General features: G+C 44.9%; 2 protein-coding genes across 4 annotated transcripts in view; one reads left to right on the top strand and one right to left on the bottom strand.

Moving 5' to 3' along the window:
* NOXO1 (NADPH oxidase organizer 1) overlaps positions 1 to 15,073 on the top strand; it is a 42,791-nt gene extending 27,718 nt beyond the window's left edge. Inside the window, exons 1-8 of one of the 2 annotated variants that reach the window (XM_026683597.2) lie at positions 1,281 to 1,422; positions 2,074 to 2,154; positions 2,239 to 2,314; positions 3,744 to 3,924; positions 9,101 to 9,294; positions 11,644 to 11,748; positions 12,497 to 12,614; positions 13,521 to 15,073. In XM_026683597.2, the coding sequence (XP_026539382.1) occupies positions 1,354 to 1,422; positions 2,074 to 2,154; positions 2,239 to 2,314; positions 3,744 to 3,924; positions 9,101 to 9,294; positions 11,644 to 11,748; positions 12,497 to 12,614; positions 13,521 to 14,157 (1,461 nt within the window). In that variant the 5' untranslated portion in view covers positions 1,281 to 1,353 and the 3' untranslated portion in view covers positions 14,158 to 15,073. Of the gene's footprint in view, positions 1 to 1,280; positions 1,423 to 2,073; positions 2,155 to 2,238; positions 2,315 to 3,743; positions 3,925 to 9,100; positions 9,295 to 11,643; positions 11,749 to 12,496; positions 12,615 to 13,520 lie in introns of those variants that run through there. The other variant, XM_087973067.1, reaches the window with a different exon arrangement.
* A 1,015-nt stretch (positions 15,074 to 16,088) lies between these two features.
* Positions 16,089 to 21,928, bottom strand: part of TBL3 (transducin beta like 3) — a 36,428-nt gene continuing 30,588 nt past the window's right edge. For both annotated transcript variants that reach the window (XM_026683562.2, XM_087973065.1), the window contains 3 exons: positions 21,195 to 21,266; positions 19,250 to 19,408; positions 16,089 to 16,334 (listed from right to left, as the gene is read on the bottom strand). In XM_026683562.2, the coding sequence (XP_026539347.1) occupies positions 16,219 to 16,334; positions 19,250 to 19,408; positions 21,195 to 21,266 (347 nt within the window). In that variant the 3' untranslated portion in view covers positions 16,089 to 16,218. The remainder of the gene's footprint in view (positions 16,335 to 19,249; positions 19,409 to 21,194; positions 21,267 to 21,928) is intronic.

Genomic DNA, 21,928 nt, shown 5'->3' with positions numbered 1-21,928 from the left:
TTTCCTTCTCATCCAAGAAGCTTCTTCAGCTCTGACTGGATAGTGGGAAATAGAAGGATTTATACTCCTTGGTTCAAGCTGGTCATTTGCAGAGACTTATTGAGGCACTTGGAGGTTTATCAGTGTCCTCAGGGTCACCTGAGTGGTGCAAGTGGATGTGGAGCCTTCATGGAACTTCTAGGTGATGTCATATCCCTCCCCTGCTGTTGAGGGGGGGGGTTCAATTTTGTCATAGGTGGCCTCTTTGACCCCCTTTTCAAGCCATCAGTCCTCTGCTCAAAATGTCATCAAAAGGGTGAGCTTTGTCTTTTAAATGCAGGTGGACTGTTGAATCTTGGTCCTGATGGGCTTTCTCTTGTTTTGTGCCAGGCGTTTATGAAGTGGCTGTTTTGTTTCCCCAAAAGACAGATCTGTGCATTGGACTGCATATCATGGATAATGGAATGAAATCCTTCCCTTTCCCCCCCATCCAGCCAGAGCTGAAGAAGCTTCTTGGATGAGAAGCGAAACATCTTCAAGTCCAGTTGCCTCTTGGGGAAAGAAAAACCCCTTTGGGACAACCAGGACCTGGAGGACGGAGAATCTCCATTTACCTGAAACATGCTTACAGATGTTATGGTCCAACTGCTTAAATCAGTCTTTATCATTTATTTTTTATGCCACCTTGATTATTTTATAAATAACTCAAGGTGGCGAACAGACCTAATCCTCCTTCCTCCTGTTTGCCCAGCACAACAACCCTGAGGTGGGTTGAATTGAGAGGGAGCAACTGGCTCCAAGTCACCCAGGCGGCCTTCGTGCGGTTTCCCGCTGTTTCCTTGAAAATTGCAGTCAGGCACAACTGCCAAAGGGATGGGGCTACGGCACATGGGGGAGGTGGGGGGGGGGCTTGGTAATGAAGGGGGCAGGCAGAGCAGCTGCTGCTTCCAGAGGAAGGCAGCGTGACCCACCCAGCCCTGAAATGAGGAAATGGTGCCTGGCGCTTTTGATTACTCTTTGGGCAGGGCAAGGGACTGTCTGTATTTTCCCAACACCTTTTCCTTCCTCCCTTCCTCCCCCCCCTCCTCTCTTTGCAAGGGTTCTGAGCGATGGCTTCACTGAGGGTCCAGAGTGAGCCTTGCCAAGGAGAGTTCAAATTGTGTGTGTGTGTGTGTGTGTGTGTTTTCTAATCTCTCCTGCTGCCCTGCTGACAAAAGCCTTGGCCTCTGCCCTGCATCCTGCAGAAGGGTGGAGCAGAGGGGTGGGCAAGGCCGGCCGGCCAGTGGCCCCTCCTCTCCGCCCCAGCCACGGCTTCTAAGACACCTGCCCGCCTGGGCAGGGCTCCAGAGCTCCTCTCCAGAGCAAGTCGGAAGGATGGGCAGCAGCAGCAGGTTTCCAGTGGAGGTGACAGCTGTGGGCTTGCTGAAGCATGGCAGGGAGAAGGTAGCTTGGCCCTGAGCCCAGCCGTGGGGGCCCCTGGGAGACGGCAGGGGGCCTTGGGAAGCCTGGGCTGTTCGGTTGCTTTTAGTACTAATGGCCATTTTCCTGCCTCTTAGGAATATTTGGAAGCTTGAAGGCATTGTAGTGAAGTCTTTTTGTGATGGTTTGGATTCCGGTTAATCGCCAGGGCTGGGGTGAGACATGCCATTTTGGGAGCCATTGCTGGCAACAGCAGTTTTCTTGGCTCTCTGCTCTCTGCTCCTGCCTTGGCATGGCCGTAGCTGCAGTCAGAGCTTTCCGGGCTCACATTAGCCCACAAAGGCAAATGGTTTGCTAGCCAGTTTCCATCTTAGCATCATTGGGTCATAGTGGTAACTCAGCCTTGGCAAGGTGGCAACTGTGGATTCTTTGGATTTCTCCTCTTTTGCTCCCTGGGAGACACCACGGCTGCCCCCCCCCCAAAAAAAGCTTAATCTGTTCTCCATTGCAACTGAGTTGCCTGCCTGTTATGACTAACATAGTATTCTTTTTATTTCTTTAAAATGAAAGAAATTGGTATTTCTTGGTAATTGTCTTGAGTTTCATTTCTGCTAGAAAGAGAGCATTGCATGATTTAGGTTAAAGTGGATTTCATGGGGTGTTTTTTTTCTCCAGATCTGCATACTTTCTGTCTGCTGGTCTGACCAAACCCAGGGGCTCATTTACAGGACATTTGACGAATTTAGGACCCTCCATGTAAGTTTTGGTTGAACTCGGGTTTGAGGGTTTACCTGCAGAGCTGGCCAGACAGCACAAGCTCATTTCTGGCTTTCTTTTCAGAAAGGACTGAAGAGAAAATTCCCCATTGAGAGCGGTTTATTGAAAAAAGCCCACCGGACCCTCCCAAGATTTCGAGGTAAAAGGGAAGGCTGGGCTTTCCGTGGATTTTAGCTTGAATTAGGCTGGTGAAGCTTTCTGTTCAGCACCCTTGTTGCTCTCATCAACACTCAATAAGATTTAGAGAGAGACGTCATTTAAGGCTGGACACCCTTGACCTACTCAAATGGCATCTCCCCTCCTGGTGGTGGAAGTGCTAAATCAGCAGCCCCTCATTACAAACCATCCACACAGTGGTGCATTCATGTAAACTGAAACACACGATGGTTTGTGCAGAGGGGAGTCACTCTGGGGATGCATTTATTTGGCCTCTGAGGCCACAGAAGGTGTTGGGTACCTCATGATGGAGGCTTCAGGCCAGGGAGCCTTGGAGTACAGAGGGGGGAAATGGGTGCTTTAAGTGTTGCAGTTTTGCCTACTAGTCTCTTGTAGAAAAAAAAAATCACTTTAGTTTTCGAGAGGAGTTAAGGGATACATTGATTTCACAAGGCTTTGTTGGAGGTTAAAACCCACTCCTCTCCTAGGAAAATGAAATATTTTGGGATATACTTAAAAAGGCAGAATATTTCCCCTATAAAGAAAAGTAGAAACTCAGAGAGGCAGAAACTCAGCCTGCCCCCACCTTTGTTAATGGGTGGGCCATTAAGGCCTGGGCCAGAGTATTCTACATAACAAAGGCCTCTGCCCATCTCACCACCTGGCCTGGGAAGATTGCATCAGCCAGCACTCAGGTGAAGCCATGTGGTCCAGACAAAGCCTACAAAGTTAGCTAAGACCCCACCACCCCTGGGAGTCTGACAGCCAATGGGATACATTTCTTACACAGCAACAGGAAACACTAAGGTGGGGCCCAACAGAGGGTATAAAAACAAGGGTCTCTCAGCATCTCGGCCCTTTTCCTTCTTTCTTCACCCAAAGCATGTGGTCCTGCTGTCCACCATTAAACCATCTTTCCAAACAGTCACCATGTTTCCAGTATCTTTCTTCCCCACTTGGAACTGAACCCAGAAGGCTGTTTCTTCCAACAGCTTAAAACTCTTCAACTGTCCACTCCCAGGACTACAAGTGCAGGCTTTGTCTGGCCACAAAGACCACAATGGAGGAGCTGCTTTAGGTTCAGGGGAATTACAAATCAAAAACAGCTTCTTATCATCCTAGACCTCTGTTCTTTGTTCAGTTGTGGGAAGAAAGATTTGTCAGATGCAACGTGTCATTTAGTTTCATTCCCTCCTCCCAAGGAATGATTTTAGAGCACGGGTGCCCCTTTAAGTGCGCAATGAAAAGGCTGCTTGTGCTTTTCCAGCCCTGCAGAACTCCACACTCCTGGGTTCTTCCAGAGCTGCACATTACACCCCACACAAATTGTGGTGCTGAAAAAAGGTTGTGTGGGGTTGTGTGTGCCCAGAAGGGGAACTCCTTCGGGGGTAATTCTGCTCTCCCCCTGACAGATGCCAATGCGATGCTGAGGAAGAACCAGAAGCTGAGCCGCTGCCTGGAGACGCTGAGGCTGCTGGAGGTCTATTGCCAGGAGCTGCTGAAGACTCAAGCCAAAATCTCCCGAGGAGAAGACGTGGTTAAGTTTCTTGAAGCCCACGGCCAGGATCTGGAGCCCCCCTTTCCAGAAAACAGGTACTTCTAAGAAAAGAAGAAGAGCAGGGAAGAAACGGGCATTTCAGGAGGCTCAGTGGCATAACACTGAATTTCCCAATAGTTCTTTTATTCTTGTGTGATTCGGACAAAAAGAAGCAAGGCAAGTGTTCAATTAAGCTTAATTACCTCCTTTATATGTGTACATAAACTTGTCTAATTTTAAAGTTATCTTACTACATTATGCCCACTCAAGTTGCTGTAAGCATTGCTGCCCAGCTAGTCTACTCATTCCCCCAGTGCTCACCTACACTCTCCACATAGGTGAGCCTTAGGTTGCGTTAGAGTGGGCTGGGAAGCAGGCTCAGGGCGTCTCCGTTCCAGCAAGAGTTCTCCCGAGCTTCAGGGATCTGGGTTCAAGTCTTCTCTTTATACCCAACGTGTTTACTCTGAATCCACATGTATGGTACATCATGGCCAGAACTTCACACCCTCACTGTTTGTTCCAAGACTCACACCCACAAATGCTCTACCTGGTATCACCAGCTAATCACTCCTACACCCAGAATCTCCCCTGGTTGGTAGTACACACATTCCAACAACATGAGTTTCCCAGGAAGTTCATGAAAAGGCTAACGATGGTCGTATTACAGGCCCTCTATATTCATAACTTACATTTTAAACAAGTTTTATTAATTTTTAAAAACACACAAATTATCATTATTCATTACATGTTTAAACCTTTTTTCATTGTAAATTTAACAAGTCAGATAAATTATGATTCTGTTTTAAACCGTTTCCATATAACATACCAAAACCTCTTATTCAATTTCTCTTTACTTCTCTTTACTCTTAATCAATATCATTGTTATTATTTCATCTATTTCTTTCTGACTTAATTACCATTATTCTCATTCTATATTTCTACAAGTTTTTACTAATTCTCCCCCCCAGAAAAAACATATACACACAACACACAAAACATAAAAAAAAATCTTTTTGGAAAGTAACTTGGACCCAGGTGTCTCTCTCTTCATGGACTTCAATTATATTCATGCTCATCTTACATATCATTACTTATTTTATTTACCATTCTAAGCCTTCTATATTAACTTCTCCACATATTTCACCCTTCTTAATTCTATCTTAATTAATCATCTTAGTTTGAATCATTATATTTGTATCTTTTGTCCATTTTTTATCATCCCTTTGTCTCATTCCTCATAAAAAAGAAGAAAATAAGTTTCTCCTGAAATCATTAATCAGAGTATGATGCCTTTCTATCTCCCCCCTAAGTTAGTCAAATTAATCTTTAAAATAATATCCAATACCCAATCCGATTTTGCTTGGTACATTCTATCTAACTAATACATCCAAAATAATTAAGTACATAATTAGACAATAAATCCAAATATTAAAAAAAGATACTATAATAAAAATTTTATAATAACATCAATACCATAATCTTATTAAACTCTTTAATTAAAACAGTATTCTAAACCTCCCCTATTATTAAATTTTAAAGCATTTTAACATTTTAATCTCTTATCAACTCTTAAACCATTACAATACTACCATCTCATCTTATGTACCTTGCAAAATCTTTTTTTTTAAAAAAAATTATACTTTATCCATTATCCATAAAAAATTTCTTTTTTCCATTTAATTTCAAAACATTGTAGCTTTTCTCCACCTTTTCCCTTTCTTTCTTCTCCCAACAAACCTTTCTACCCCCCCCTTCTTCTAACCTCTGCCTTACCGGCTTCCCTTCTCTGTCGTATTCCTTTTCCCTTTTGTTTACTATCATCATATTGGTTTTGCACTTTATTTTTCCCTTTCTTAAATGTTTTTTTAGATCTTAAGTCCTTTAGTTTTCTTCTTTTCTCTCTTCCTTCTTTCTTGATCAAATTCTGAGATTCATTAAAGATGGCTCCTTCCTTTCTTTCTTGTTCCTCTGCTGTCTTCATCTGTTGTAATGTTTGTTGATAGTTAGTGAGCGCCATTTCTAAAAATAGGAAAGCTTCTTCCACACCATCTTTACCATTTTTTTTTGCTTGTTCATATTCTTTTCTTAGTTCCTCAACAGAAAGAGCCATTATAAATCTTTTCTTTTCTTTTCCCCTTCTTTCTTCTTACAACAACCAGAATATTCAAAAGAAAATAAAAAAAATAAAACAGTCCCAAAGTTATCAGTCAGTCCAAACCAAGGCAGAGTTCTCACTTTCTCCTTCTGGGGTAATATCAATCAAAAAGAAAGAAAGTCCAAATCTGTTTAAAGTCTTATTGCAATATCTTCTAGTCTTCAAATCCTTAAGGCATCTGCTCCAACAAAGTCTTAACATACAAATATTTTCTTTTTAATCCTCTCTCTTCCCACTCATCGCTTAAAACCAATTTTCACCTAAAAAAATAGGTTTCTTAACATCCAGTTATTTATTCCGTAGGAAAAGAGGGAAAGCTATCCTTTCAGCACCATCAAACAGCCGCTTTTTTCCTCTTCTGGCAGGTATTATTCAGAAAGTCATACTTTTCAGGAATTTTATTAAATATGTCTTAGAGTCCTAGGAGCCAAGAAAAACTTTCTCCTCTCAAGCACTTTCTCCACTTCCTCCTGCGCATTCTTACCCGGCTGCCAGCTTCTTTGTGGCGGCCATTACGGACCGCCGCTGCACCGTCCTGGGAAAAGGGGGTTCTGCCGGCCGGGGAGGGGGTCTGCAACACCCCCACACCCTTCTCCGGATCCCCCCAACCTTCAGCTGCCCCTGCAGGGCAGCCTAGCTCCGTACCCGTCTGGGTCGGAGCCCCAGAAGCAACTAGCGCGGCAGGGATCACGCAGCTTCGCAAATCCCTGCCGCTAGCGAAGCCGACAAACCGGAAGTTCTTGTTTAAAAAAACTTAAACTTGTTTAAAATACATACATATATATATATATATATATATATATATATATATATATATATATATATATATATATATATTCATAACTTACATTTGTGATATATTCATAACATATAACAAAATATGTCACATCAGTTCAAACATGGACTCATGCTGTGACTTGAAGGCAGAACTACAGGCAGCCGTAGCCGAAGCCAAGGGCCGGCTTTCAACTCCAGGCGGCTTCTCCCGGAGACCCAGAGACAAAAGCGGGTGGGGAACCCTGCCCGGTCACTTGACTCTGGCCTGCCAGACAACATCAGGAGAGGAGTGGCCCTGCCCCCCACCCCTTCCTTGGTGGGCCCCGATTCTTCATGGCTGTGAGGCCAGTTGGGTGACTCATTCCTGGGAGGGAGGGGGCTGCTCCTGGGCTCCCTTAGGCACGGAAGGCGGCTAGAGACTTTGGGACAGGCTACTTCCAAGCCTATCAGGTTGTGGGGTACATCAAGGGAAACTCACATGCAAACCATCTGAAAGGAAAGGCTAAATACACGAGAGCCACTGTCCACATCAGCAGGGGAAGACAATTTGATTTCAGATCTGCCATTACAAGAATAAGAGACAGGGGGAAACCAACTGTCCTGCCAACTAGCTCTTTGTACTGTGAGACTCAGGAGTATGGACTTTGGTTTCACTCTAAAGAGGACTCGCAACACTCTAAACAGTCCCTGGAATTCTTTTATCGTGGCTTCTTAGCTGTCCTTCAGCAGCATCTTGGCAAAGGTTCCAGGATTTCTGCCAGCCTGCTTCACATGGCTTCCATTCCAGCCTGCAGGGGAGAAAAATCCAACAAGATATAAACGTAGGGCATTGTTTCCTGATATTCGGAAAAGGTACAACAAAATTGCTTTAGGCCACACAAATTCATTAAGTTTTGCCAAGGGTCAGGCAGTGGCCAGTGCCACACAATTCGATCTTTGAGGATCCAGAGATGAGGATGAATGCAGTAGGTAAGGAGATTTTAAGCTTCATTGTTGAACTGTAGCAGGTGAATGAAGCAGAAACCGGTCAAGCAGGATGCTCTCCCTTCAACTCTGGGAGCCATTGGGACAACAGTGGGGATACCCCAAGCCCTGGGAGCACAGCGTGGAAGGGCTCAACTCGTGCAGAAGATTAGGAGCAAAAGGGACATTTTATTAAAATTTGGCATCACGATTTCAGGTCCCTGCTTCCAAATTTATAAATATAGGTGGTACTCGACTTACGACCACAATTAAGCCCAAGTGAAACATTTATTCAGTGAGTTTGCCCCATTCTACAACGTTTCTTGCCACTTTTGTTAAGTGAATCATTGCAATTGCTAAGTCAGTAACACACGTATTAAGTGTATCCAGCTTCCCCGTTGACTTTGCTTGGCAGAGAGTTGCAGAAGCAACTTTCACAGGACCCCACAAGACTCTGCAACTGTCATAAATATGAACCCATTGCCAAGCATCTGAAGTTTGACCATGTGGGGAGCAGCAACAGTTGTAAGGGTGAAAAACAGTTAGTTTTTCAGTGCTATTGAAACATTGAATGGTCACTCAATGAACTGTTATAAGTCAAGGACTACCTGGAACTTAATGGTGAAACTGCAAGATCTGATCTTGACTGGGTAAGTCTGGGAGGGGAAGGAAAAGTCAGAATTTCACAAGCTGTTTTCCTTTATTCAGCAAGCAAGACTGAAAAACAAGCAGATTGATTCAGAGAGTGCTCTAAGGTTACAAGAGTTCCGTATTGATATGAAGAGGAAATCAAAATATGTAACTAAACTCTTTGCAATACAAAAAGTCTTCCGCAAAGCCACCGCAAAAGGGCCTCAGAACTGCTTGCATTGGCAGCTCCAGGGGCTCACTTGGGTTTCGGTAGGGAGCCTTTCCAGCCGCCCCAAGAGCAGAAAGGGAGCTGGCAAAGCTCCATGCCCAGGTCCAAGCAAGGATCCCTGCAGAAACCCAGCCCGGTGCTGCCTGCTGAGAAAGCCCAGTCCTGACTGGGGGTGGCTTGAAAAGGGCGCTGGGCCAAAAGTTTGGGCTTTTTCAGCCAGTCCCCAGAGAGGAGGAGGAGCCCTGCCAACTTCTCCCGCTGACTGGCCAAGCACCCAGGTGGCAATCAGGGGGCCGCAGGGGCCCTCACCAGTCCCTTCCTTCAGCACTGCGGTCCTTGGAGCATTCGCTGAACAAAGGCTGAGGACTCATAAGCTGAGGACTGCCTGCAGCAGCTGTTACGAGCTGCAGTTTTAGGAATCCCTGGAAGACGCTGCGGTGGCAATATCCATTCAAATGTCATGACTTTCCTCCTGCAGCATCATTGTTTTGCCTTCTGAAATGGGAGAGAGGAAGAAAGAGGCTCCCAGGGCACCCATTCCGACCATCACCCAGCCGGTCATCTCCCAGATGTACCAATGTGTTGCGCCCTTTCGAACTCAAGACACCCAAAACAAGCCCTTTGAAGCCACCAAGGCAGAAAAGCTGGAAGTGCTGATGAAGGACAGGACAGGTAGGGAACCCTGTGCCTCCTGGCAGAAATTGGATGTCAAGGCCTGGCTGCCTGTGGGCACTCCTGAACATGGTTCATTTATTATTTATTTACTAGCTGATAACCCGGCATCGCCCGGGTAATTATTTATCCCAGTCCTATATTAGACCGGAAAATCCTTGGTCGGGGCTCACGCTGTTGTACTGTCTCTCGCGCAGCATTGCAAGTCTTCCTTGGAGGGCTGAGAGGGAGCCCCCTTGTGGAGTACTGGAGTACTGTGAAGCCGTTACCATGGCAAGTCCACTGTGCTGTACAGTAGAAGCCATTTTAAGGCACCCCCCCCCAAGGGGGTCAGTTCTGGAGAACCAATAGCAGAAAATTTGAGTAGTTTGGAGAATGGCAAATCCCACCTCTGACTGGAGTTTTTACAGTATTCTTCCCCTGCCATGCCCACCAAGCCACGCCCACAGAACCGGTAGTAGAAAAAAATTGAATCCCACTACTCACACACACACACACATCCATTTTTATATATAGAGATATAATTTAATGAATTTATTTATATTTTGCCATTATTATTTGTAGAAACCCTGAGTTACAGGGCAGTAAAGATCTCTGCTATTCCTTCCTTCTCCTACTCGCCCCCCACAACCACCCTGTGAGGTGGGCTGGGCTGGTGGCCCAAAGTCACCCAGCCAGCCTAAGGCAGGACTAGAACTCACACTCTCCTGGTTATTGACCCAAGAACACTCAATTGGCTTTCATGCCTAAGACTCACCATCTCACCCTTTAACCACTTCTAAGCCACAAATCATGATTTACAATCTACCCTTGGAAAGTTCACACAACAGGCTGAACCAAAATCAAACTAACTGTATCATGTGGATGTATGAATCCAACCAAGGATAATAAGATATACTGGATGCAGTATTCTAATGGTGGCCTTACTAAGGCTTTGTACTAGTACTTTACGTGACCTGATTCTATCCCACCAGTTGATGCAGCCTGGGATTGCATTGGCTATTTTGGCTGCTGCCGCAAACTATTGGCTTTTATATAAGTGACTGTCCACTCAGACTCCAAGATCCCTCTCACAGTTACTAGCTTTCATCTAGTCTGTACCTGTACTTTTGATTTTTCTTACCTAAGTTTAAGACCTTGCTTTTCTGTTACATTAAATTTGATTTTGTTAGGTAGGGCCCAGTGTTCAAATATGTCGAGATCCATCTGGATCTTGAGCCTATCTTCCCGAGTGTTGACTCTTCCTGCCAGCTTGGCGTCATCTGCAAATCTGATGAGTTCCCCTTCTGTTCTCTCATGTACCGTATTTGCCGGCGTATAAGACGACTTTTTTGCCCTGAAAAACATGCCTCCAATTGGGGGGGTCGTCTTATACGCCGGGTCATCTTATACGCCGGCAAATAGTAATTGGGAAGCACTGCGGCTGCCTGCGGCTGAGGCACTTTGCGCACCGTGGAAGCGAATCCCGTGAAGCCGAAAGGAGCAGCCAGCCTTCTCCCAGCTCCCAAGGAAACGAGGCTCGCACCGCCCGAGCTCCGCTGAGGTATCCGGCTGGGGCTGTCAGGAGTTGTTACCGCTGGCGCGGCTCCGCGCAGCTCCAGTCCCGCATTGCCTCGGGAAGGGAAAGGCAAAACCAGGAGCCGCTGCTGCCATTGCAAAGCGCCGCCGTGGCTCTTCCTTTTTGCCTTTCCTTCCCGAGGCAACGCGGACTGGAGCCGCGGAGCCGCGCCAGCGGTAACAACTCCTGACAGCCCCAGCCGGATACCTCAGCGGAGCCCGGGCGGTGCGAGCCTCGCTTCCTTGGGAGCTGGGAGAAGGCTGGCTGCTCCTTTCGGCTTCACGGGATTCGCTTCCACGGTGCGCAAAAGTGCCTCAAAAAAAAAAAAAAGTGCAAAAGTGGAAGGCGTGCGGAAGAGGGGCGAGTATATAACAAACTATATTTTGAGTGGAAATGTTGGGGGTCGTCTTATACGCCGGGTCGCCTTATACGCCGGCATATACGGTAAATGGTTTATGAAGATGTTGAAGAGTCTTGGCCTCTTCACGAAGCCACCAGCAACCCAGGTCAACTGAAGGAAGTCTTTGGAAGCAAATTTGAGGGGAATCATTTGCTGAGGCCCAGGAGAGGCCCAGATCCAAGCCTAGCTGGCTGTTCACCAGGCCATGTCAATATGGCTTCGCCCTCGACTTGCTTTTAAGGTCCAATTATGGCTCCCGAAGGAAGCTGAGGGCCTTTGGGTGGGAATAGAAGATCGATGTTTGCAATCCCTCCGTGCCTGTTTTTTGCCCCAAGGAATGCCAGGGAGCACCCAGCTCATTTCTTGACCCCTCCATGATCTTTTGCCTCAGGATGGTGGCTAGTGGAAAACAACCGAAAGCAAATCGCCTGGTTCCCAGCTCCGTACCTGGAGGACAGCAAAGAAATGCCCATCATGGAAGAAAACGACGAGGAAGGTGAATCTTAACTGCCCCCCTAACTCTTTCTGTAGACTTTCTGCTTTCCAAACATGACAATTAAGATATGTGGACTACAATTCCCATGTTCCCTGGGGAATTCTGAGAGTCAAAGTCCACATCTCTTAAAGTTGCTAAGATTGGGAAATACTATTGTAGTACAGAGATAATGGCATGAAATAGTGCAGATCCAACCATTTTTTTCTATTTCTAAAGGCTGTGGAGCCAATCCCCTTCCCAGCCAGATCTTCAGATCAGGAACTGGTGTTGCATTCTGGTGGTCCCAGGGTCCCTGCACACCCATCCGTCTGTTTTAGATTATTTTACTTTTTTAAAAGGAATGTTATGTTGGCAAGAAAGCTCACATCAGCCCACTGGCATTTTTACAATATGGGCGATCCTTGACTTATGACTGTTTGTTTGAAGACAGTTCAAAGTTACAAGGCGTCTTTGCACTCACACTACTTCTTCTTCTTCTTCTTCTTCTTCTTCTTCTTCTTCTTCTTCTTCTTCTTCTTCTTCTTCTTCTTCTTCTTCTTCTTCTTCTTCTTCTCCTCCTCCTCCTCTCCTCCTCCTCCTCCTCCTCCTCCTCCTCCTCCTCCTCCTCCTCCTCCTCCTCCTCCTCCTCCTCCTCCTCCTCCTCCTCCTCCTCCTCCTCCTCCTCCTCCTCCTCCTCCTCCTCCTCTTCTTCTTCTTCTTCTTCTTCTTCTTCTTCTTCTTCTTCTTCTTCTTCTTCTTCTTCTTCCAGGGATGTTCTATTATGTCACCCAGGCCTACAGAGCCAAGGAACCAGATGAACTCTCCCTTGAGTTTGGGATTGTGGTGGAAGTGCTGGAGAAATCAGACAGTGGCTGGTGGCTGGTTTGGTAAGCCAGGAGGTGGGCTGGGCTGTGGGGGAGGAACTCCGTTTGGGCACATCAATGGGGCACTGGCCAGTTTCTGCCCACAGACCATGACATGGTGTCTACTAGTTGTTGACAGCCTGATAAGAAATATTGAATACTGCATTATACTTGCTACCTTGAAACATTAGTAGACAAAAATCTTGGGCTCTCTTCACCAAATCAAGAGGATCTGGTAGCACCTTTTCAGAATAACAAATATTATGAAGAGATTACCTTTCTGGAGTTGTAGTTCACTTAGTCAGAAACAATGGAATGATTAGACATTAATTCTGTGGAGGTCCTGTGAGTGTTGTGTTGCTTGTTGGGCTGGGTTGGATTTTGAGGGCAATCAGTGACAAAGGGGGTCCTGGAAGAACGAGAGCCTGGCAATCAGGGAGGCAGGCCAAGCAAAGGCCTCTGAGGGGTAGGGAAACGCTACATAAAATCCTCCACAGGTTGATCAACTCTAAGCCTTAGCATGATTTGTGTTGAGAAACGATGGAAATTGTGATCCACCAGAACTGGACAATGGCTGTTTGTCCCCTTTCTTGCTTTTTCCTCTTTGGGGAACAGCATCCAACTCTCTGTGGAGCTAAAGGAGAGTTCAAAATTTCTTCCAAAATCCATATGCAGAAATTAGAAAGTAGAAATTTCACAAGAGAGTTAATATTAGGACGTTGGCATTAAAAAAGAAATCAGCTTTTATTGAAGAGATTGGGGCTATCCCTCTCCCCACAATGCCATAGATCCAGGTCTGTAGTTGTTGAGAAGCAACATGCCTAGAGGTTATGGCTGACCCAACAACGTGTTGGGCTAGGCTAATCAAGCAGACCTTGTCGTGGAGCTGAGGCACTCTCTTCCTGACCTGTCCCCCTTTTGGCTTCCCAGGTACAATGGAACCACAGGCATTGTTCCCTCCCTGTTTCTCCAGCCGTACAGAAACCCCCTTAGCAAATTCCTGGCTCTTGCCTCTCCCTCCTTAGGCAGCTCCTTGCCAAACCTCACCGAAGCCCCCAGTCTCAGCAGCAAGAGTTGCACAGCCCAGCCAAAGAGGAACCAGGTTTACCTCAGCCAGAAGATGCAAAGCAAAGACACTGGCTCACTCGAGGGCCAAGGCATTCGTTCTCCAAGTAGAAGTTCCACCTCAGGAAATTCCAGTCCAGCCTCTGGGAATGGGAGTGGTCCCTCTGATCCTGAGGGCCACCTTGTCCTCACAGAGACGCTTCTCCAGACATCTGGCACCCCAGGAAGCGCCTCCTTAAGCCAGCAGCAGCAGAACCATCCGGGCTTTGAAGGGGAATCTTCCAGAGAACCTGTCCATTTGCTTCCCTCCTCTGGTGTGGGCTCCTTGCCTAGTGGTCCCATTGTGCCCCCACGCCCCTCCCCTTGTGAAATCCTCCAAAAATGTAGCAGCCTAACCAGAAGGGCTCTGCAGAAGGGCTCTGGAGAAGCCCAGCTGGTTCCCAGCTGTAGAAAAGAAGTAAGTAAGCGCAAACTGACATCATTGGACTCCAAGATTTATTGATATACAAAATACCTGTTGTGTGTGGAAGGAATCACCGAGTTCCTTACTCAAGGTTAGAATTGAGAATTGTCCCCTTCTAAAGTCAGAGGGTCTGGCTGAAGCGGCACAAAAGATGACCTTCCACCGAGGGATACACCTCCATTTCCCTAGAGAGAGACCAAGCTGAAAGCACCACTTTAAGAGCTTTCATCTTGGAGCCAATGCCTTGGAAGGGAAAGGAGGGGACATTTTTCACCAGGTTGGGTGACATCACCTCCTGCAATGGGGCGCCATTTCGCCATGCTGGATGGAGCTGACACATATCTGTGTGGAGCACTTGGAATATTTTGTGAAGGACTTAACCCAATTCTGCCTAAACAAAAGAGATGGGCAAGTAGAACTGAGTCCTGCGTGGCCCTTAGAAGTTCTAGTAATCCTACTTTCTACTCAACTATCAACATAGTTGATATGAAGTTGTTGACTGACGTATCCAAGTTGGGGTCTACAGTAGATATTTAATAATATGATATACTGGAATGGAGGCATTTTAATACTTTTAATATTCCTTACTTATTAATGTATTTTAATATTTTAGTAACTGATTTCTGTCTAGAGGTTTGAAGGTTGTTAGATGTATACAATATGAAATAATAAAATGACATGTAATTAATGTGTGTTCTTTCAAACTCCAAGCAATCTACCTGTGAAAAATAAAATTACTTACTTTGTCTCTTCCCTTTTTTTTTTTTAAAGTTCAACAAGTTGCATTTCACAGAGACTTTCCTCACTTCTTTCACTCACAGAATAATAATTCCTGTTATGGGGAACCTTATCCACTCATGAACAGCAACAGGGTGTGTATTAAATTTGGAAATTAGTGTGCAACTCACTGCTAGATATCTAAACTTAAATAAGCAAATAAAGCACATTAAGACAAGCTAGGTTACGTATTTTTTATTTATGAAAGTTGTTTGCTGCCCATCTCACTACAAGGCGATTCTGGCCATCTTATAAGGTCGAAGTCTTCTGTACTGTACTAATGCTATCCAGATAATCATCATGGGCACCAGAGCCACTGAATTTGATGCAGTAAGCCTGACAGCTCTGCTGGGATTGTTTACAGTCTGTATGGTGGGTGGTAGGTACTCTTCCTTACTCTGCTCTTTGTCATCTTAATGTCCAGCAGTTTTTATGTTTGAAAGCTGCCCAGATTTGCCCCTGGACAAGATGAGAGGCACTAAAAAATCTAATACATCGATAAATAAAACAGCCCTTTGAGGTAGTCCAGATCAGCAAACAGACTCCAGAAGGACCACTGGAACTCTCTTGCTAAAGGGTGTAATAATGGAACTTTGAAAGTCTGAGCAAGATGCTCTCTCCTCCTTATAGCAACAAGGAGAAAAGTGAGGAATCTTGACTTTCTTCCTCACTTCATACTGTTTTCTGTGCTAAGCTGGTGCTAACCTAAATGTTGCTGCATCTCTACTTTGAAGCCCTCTGTAAGCTCGTTCACCACAGCTGCAAGAGATGGGAGCAAGGCAAAGCCCTTCGCCTGTATCCCCACCTGCTTCATCTCGCCCAACCACCCCTGAGGATACAGTCAGAGCAGCAGAGGCTCAGCTGTCCTCCTGCCTTTATGGCCACGACATCTTCCTGCAGAAGCGAGACCTGATTCATGCACCCTACTGGATTATCATTTGGTTTGTTTGGTTTAGCCTTAACATGTTATCCCAACCGTATCAACTGTGGCTTGTTCAATCATCTACAGTGAAGAGCAACCGGGGCTCAGCAAGCTTGGTGAACTAAGCATGCCATCCACCACCCTCCCAAAAGGTGACTGTGAAACTATGTAGATTAGTTCATCTGTGAAAATTATTGTAAAGGAATTAAGTGTGTTATTTTTTAAAAGATACTGAGGTGGAGAACTTGTATGGCCCAGCAAATGAGACAAGTTTATTTATACAAATAAGCATGTATTTATTATATATTTATTATATAAAAGCATTCTTTAAAACATTGTTGGTGAGGGAGGGTCAAACTGTTTTGGGATGTGGACAAGTACTGGCAGATAAGCTTCAGCTGTCACGTCTCCATGTCTTCGTCCCACCTGGGAGCCTCAGCCAGCCTCATGTTTTGCCACATGAAATCCAGGAACATGGAGGCCTGGAGTAGCCGTCCCAGCCTCTGGAAGTGGCGTTCTGCAAAGAAGAAAAAGGGAATGAAAACTAAGGAGGCAGGCAAGGGCAGCTGTCCTTGGCAATGGTTGATTACCTCCTCAGCCTCATTGGAAGTTGGTGGTTTTTAAGGCTGGGGCCAAATTGATCACATTCTTTCATGGGAAGATTGGTTCCCGCTCTTTTGATAACATGCCACGAAAGGCAATGCTCTCAGTGGTGATGGCATTAAGGAGACTTGAGTGACAAGAGGTAGGAAATGTCAGATGGCAGTCCAGTCTCTTCTTGAAAGCTTCCAGTGATGGAGCACCCACAACTTCCGAAGGCAACTTCTGTTCCATTGGTTGATTGTTCTCACTGTCAGAAAATTTCTCCTTATTTCCAGGTTGAATCTCTCCTTGTTCAGTTTCCACCCATTACTCCTTGTCTGGCCTTTGGGTGCCTTGGAAAATAGCTTCACCCCCTCCCTCCTCTCTGTGGCAGCCCCTCAAATATTGGAAGGCTGCTCTCCTGTCTCCCCTGGTCCTTCTCTTCCCTAGACTAGCCAGGCCCAGTTCCTGCAACCGTTCTTCATATGTTTTAACCTCCAGTCCTCTAAGAATCTTTGTTTAGGACAATTGGGCTGACCTTTGACCTTTTGCAGAGGTAGCCTATAACAATTCTGTGCACCATTTAAGGTGGCCTCTGGTCAGAATTTTGTAGCTATGTCAGAGTTCCCCCAAGAAAAACCTCAAGTACACTCCTTAGGGGTGTGGATAGCACAACTGAAAGCACTTGCCTGGTAACCCGTAAGGCACTGGAAGATGCACCTCCAGCATAATAGAAACAAGCCGACAAAAAAATTGTGCAAAGCCAAAAGATTTTAAAGGAGGTGATAGAGTTTACTGCTCCATAAAATATTTAGAGTCTACCCAACAGTCGAAGAAACTGGGTCCTAAATAGGTTGGGGCCATTCCCCATTGTTAAGATAATCAATCCAGTCACTCTGCAATGGAGTTGCCTGAGTGTGTTCACCTGGGTTTTGCCGCAGCTTGTTGAAACCTGAAGCTGCGTGACTCTTTGCCCTGCAGCTGATGCCCCCCTTGGGCCATTTTAATTGAAGGAGAGCAGCATTTTGAAATTAAGTACATTCTGGATTCAAGGAAGCCTAATACCTACCTGTGGGGAAACATTTTCCCTCTGCACAGTACAAACGGGTGAATGCTAAACGTGTCCGAGTTCCTAAACTCCTCCAAAACTTTCATCAAATATACCTTGACAAGCCCTGATGTGTTATTTTGTTTTACCTGTGTGTTTTGTGGTTTTTCTTTCTTGTAGGGCTAAAGCTCTGTGAGGGGAGAACGGAACGGGGCACGGAGGTCAGCCTTCCTTCTTCGCTTGGTTAATGTCAGCTGGGAACGGGAGGGGAGGGGTGATGGGCACTTGTGTGTGTGTGGGGGGAAGCATGCAGGAGGAGACGGGACATTTTTCACGAGGCTTTGCAATGGCCAGCTTGGACTTTGCTTCTCTCTCCAAGGCCATTTCTTCAAGCTTTGGTTTGCAGCAGCCAGAGACAATGCACCTGAATCAAAGGCTTTGGGCCACTGGTTGAACTCTGGTTGTCTAGTTACAGGGTGGGGGGGCTCTCAGGGGGTTTTCATGGGGTTTTGCCTCAGATCTTGCCTGGATTAACTACAGTCACTTTTTTCCTAGTAAAAGTACCTTTCCTCTAAATCTATGCACTGAAGGGTTTTTCTTTCCCAGGATTTGAGTAGAAGCAGACCTGACAATAATTCTGCAATCACAGTATTTTTCCTGTAGGAAATTTACTATAACCAAGAGACACAGGCACTTTAAACAGAGGGCAAAAATAAATATACCGCTGCATTGTAGGAGACATAGTTGTCTCCTGTCAATATCTGAATTCAATTTTTCCAACAAGGAGCAAAGTAAAGAATTGTCAACCAACTTTATCAAATGTCCATGAACTGTTTCATGATCTCATATTTCTAGGCAATTTCACATGAAATTGCCTAGAAATATGAGAATTTCACATGATTATAATTTTGTTAATATAGATCATATGAGCTAATAATCTTTTCCAAGGCTGAGAAGGAAAAAAAAAACCTCAGCAGAGAAATATTTAGCTTCACATTCAAAGCAACATAAGATGCTGCAGGCCCACCAGGAAAATTGGAAGTTACATCTGATGACATAATAATGAAACTCCCTGAACTTTGCTTTCTTGGACAGAGCTCAGGCCCCAAGCTGCCAAATGGTTTGGGAATTTCCCTTTTGCCTGGAGGGGGGGAGGGAGATGGGGGGGGGGAAGGGGGGGGAGGCGCTTGGTTCTAGAGAAGTTTACCTGGAGGGATTTTTCTACCTTGGGGAGGCCTTCCTGGAAAGATCATCTGCACTCTAAGGCCCCCTTTGCCCTCTGAGGCGCACACCCACCCTGAAACTAGGTTTGTGACTGAGGAACCAATTCCTGTCTGGCAGAAAAAGCTGATTTGCACGGAGTCTCACTGAGCAGCCGGATGATATAAGAAGAATTCAGGAAAAACCCCGCCCTCACTGAAAATCCCCCTGACCTAAAAGATTGAAAATGGGATGGGGGGGGGGGGCAGGGCGGGTTTCCACTGTTCCACATATATTGTTTGCTTGAGACACTGTAAGGTACTCAGGTATCAGGCCCTACTTTGGAGGTGAGCCACGATGGGTTGAACAGTAGAAGCGTGATGAAGAGCCCAGACCTGCAGAGCAATCAGAGTTGTTAGGTTGTGATAGGGCCGTCACTAAAAACTGAGCTGAGCACACAAGAAGAACTTGTCTCTATTTCCTAAAATATCAAATGTACATTTCAACAGTTAAAGTCTACTATTTCATCCTATTTAAGTGCAGGTTTCTTGGAGAAACAAGGGCCATCATGTACTGATGAAGTTGGAAGAAGAGCCACTTGCCTGTGTAGGGCAGCAGAGATTCCACCGCAGTTTTGATCCCTTCATACTTCAAGAGATCCTCTGGATTCTCATGCTTGAGGAGGATCTCCACCACTGCCTGGGCCTCGAGGCAGTTCCGTGTATTGGTGTTCCACGTGATGGAAAACTTCAAAACTGCCTCTGGGGTGGGGGGAGGGGTGGGGAGGAGAAGCACATTAGGAATGAGGGCCTGCCGAGTTCATACCTGCCCTGTTAAGGGCTGTGAGATTAGGATGTGCCTCTTACTTGCCTACTTTATTAAACAAACAAACATGGCCAGTTAACTCACACAAGGTAACTCCCAGGCAGCTTACAATATTAACGTTTCGCCATGTAAGAACCCATAAACTTACCATCCCATCTTCCAGCCCCCATGACAGCAACCACACATTCACAACAGCCACCTTATTGGCTCCATGTCAATCAGTCCTCCAATCCTTGTCTTCAGGGCATTCCAGAAAAGTAGAAAGTTGGAAGGGGTATGTATGTGTCAATCTTATCTCCAGGGAAATGTTAAGGGAGGGAGGGAGCCACCGCAGAAGAGGCCTTTTTCCTTAGTCCTCTTAGTTCCCTAATCAATGGGATCCACAACATACTGTGCCTTCCTGCTCCAGTGGGCTGGAGTAGGCCTTTAAAGGTGACAAATAGCCCCTTAGATTGTTCATTGGTAAGCAATGCAGTTCCCATAAAAAGGGTGACACATGCACAAATCTCAACTTATGCAGAATCATACGGACTGCTGCATTTTGAACCAACTTGAAGTTTTGAAATGAGACTACAATGAGACTATGAAAGTTGGACACTGGAGAAAATTTAAAGGAACTAAAGATCACAATTAAAGAAAAAGAACACCTACATTTGACTTACAAATACAGTATGGAGCAAAATATTTTAACATTCAATACACTGAAGGATATTTTTGAACAATGAAGCCACAAATAAATATTAAGAGTGTCTGCTTCTAAATAGAGTATTTAAAATGTTACAGAAGAGAAATAAATCTTACCAGACAATACAAAGATCTGGGTCTGAACTGAAAATGGATTTATAAATGACAGGCTACAAGAATAATATGTAAAAAAAATGCTACTCTGAATATACAAAAGAATTCTGCTGATGTCTTAATAATTAAAAGTAACAAATACAAGTAACAAACTAAGAAGTGACCTGGATAATTTTCCTATAGAAGAAGCTTGTTAAAGTTTTGAATAATTTTGTGAAAAGGAACAAAGAAAAAAATGAAAATAAACCAGGTTCTAGAATATTAATTTGAAGGAACTAAAGATCAAGATTGTTAAAATTGTTAAAAAGAAGGAATATAAAGTTGGTTTATTTGATCAAATCTAAAATAGATATGGGGTTATCTATGGGCCCTTAATGGACTTTTGGTGATCAGGACTGAATGATGAGCTTTTAAGGGATTGTTTATAGATAAGAGATGGGGAAAGGAGATTTGTTTCATCTTTAGAAAAGGTGGTAAGTTACTAAAATACTTGTGAAGGAGGAAGTCATTTCTTTATAAACTTTTCATTTTCTTTACTATACTCTTATTTTTTCTTTCTTTTCTATTTTCCTTTTTCTGCACCATCTATTTTTATTCCTACTTTTAGTTTATCTCGAGTCTTTCTTAAAGCTGAGCAACTCTATCCCAAGGTCCTCTAGCTGGATTTTGGGACTAGAACTCCTTTTCTCCAGCCTGATATCTTCACCACTTTACCACACTGTGTCCCTCCAAAGAGCCAATTTTCAATAAAAAGAAAGAAGTCTGGACGCAGAACTTCCTCCTATGACCTGCCTTGTTTGTCTTTGGTACACACAGATGTCTGCATGCACCTGTATACATTAAAATACATTTAAACTTTTTTTTAAAAAAAAAAAACACCACTCATGTGCATGCGGAAGCTGGGCCAACTTGGTATATACTGACCCTTTTGGTCTTTGCGCAACTTCATCAAATTCCTGGCCAAGTCTTCTTTTCCTCTGGGCTCCTTCAGGATGGCTGAGGGAGACAAGATGACCAATCGTGATCAAATTCCCGGTGGGCAGAAAACAATGGGACAAAAACAAAGAGCTGAAAGGCCAACTGCACCTGTGATCCTGCTCTCTACTAAGAAAGTCACCCACCCTCCATCATATTCTCAAGGCTGTGTTGGACAAACTACAGGTGGTCCTTGACTTTCGACTATAATTGACCCTGGAATTATGGTCATAAGTCATGGCATTCATTACCAGGTGACCACATCCAAATTTATGACCATTTTTGTGATGGTCATTAAATGAATCCATTATATGCAACAGGTGACTTCTGCCGTAATCCAGAAGTAAATGCTGAAAAAAAGCCAAAAACCATGAAAAGCGGCAGTCATGTGCTGCAGGACTCTGCAAATGCAAGCCAGTTACCAAGCACCCAAAATGCGATCGTGGCGGGGTAGCCATCAGGATTTCAAACATAGGTAAGTAACTCTGGAGAGGTCTACAGTAACTTTGGACAATCGCTAAATGACCACCGGTGGTGTGACTGGACACCCAGGCTGCAATTTTTTACCATGCTCATCTGAATAAATGTAGTATGTTGCAAATATCTTTTAATATTAATGTCCTTAAAGGACATCACAAGCACAATATAGTTATATAATTATATATTTACTGATATAATAATAT

This window comes from Notechis scutatus, chromosome 12, assembly GCF_049901735.1.
Source record: "Notechis scutatus isolate UNSWTSFEM ecotype Mainland chromosome 12, rNotScu1.2, whole genome shotgun sequence".
Classification (NCBI taxonomy): domain Eukaryota; kingdom Metazoa; phylum Chordata; class Lepidosauria; order Squamata; family Elapidae; genus Notechis; species Notechis scutatus.
Note: the sequence above shows the minus strand (reverse complement) of the source record. Positions and strands in the feature narration are given on the sequence as shown.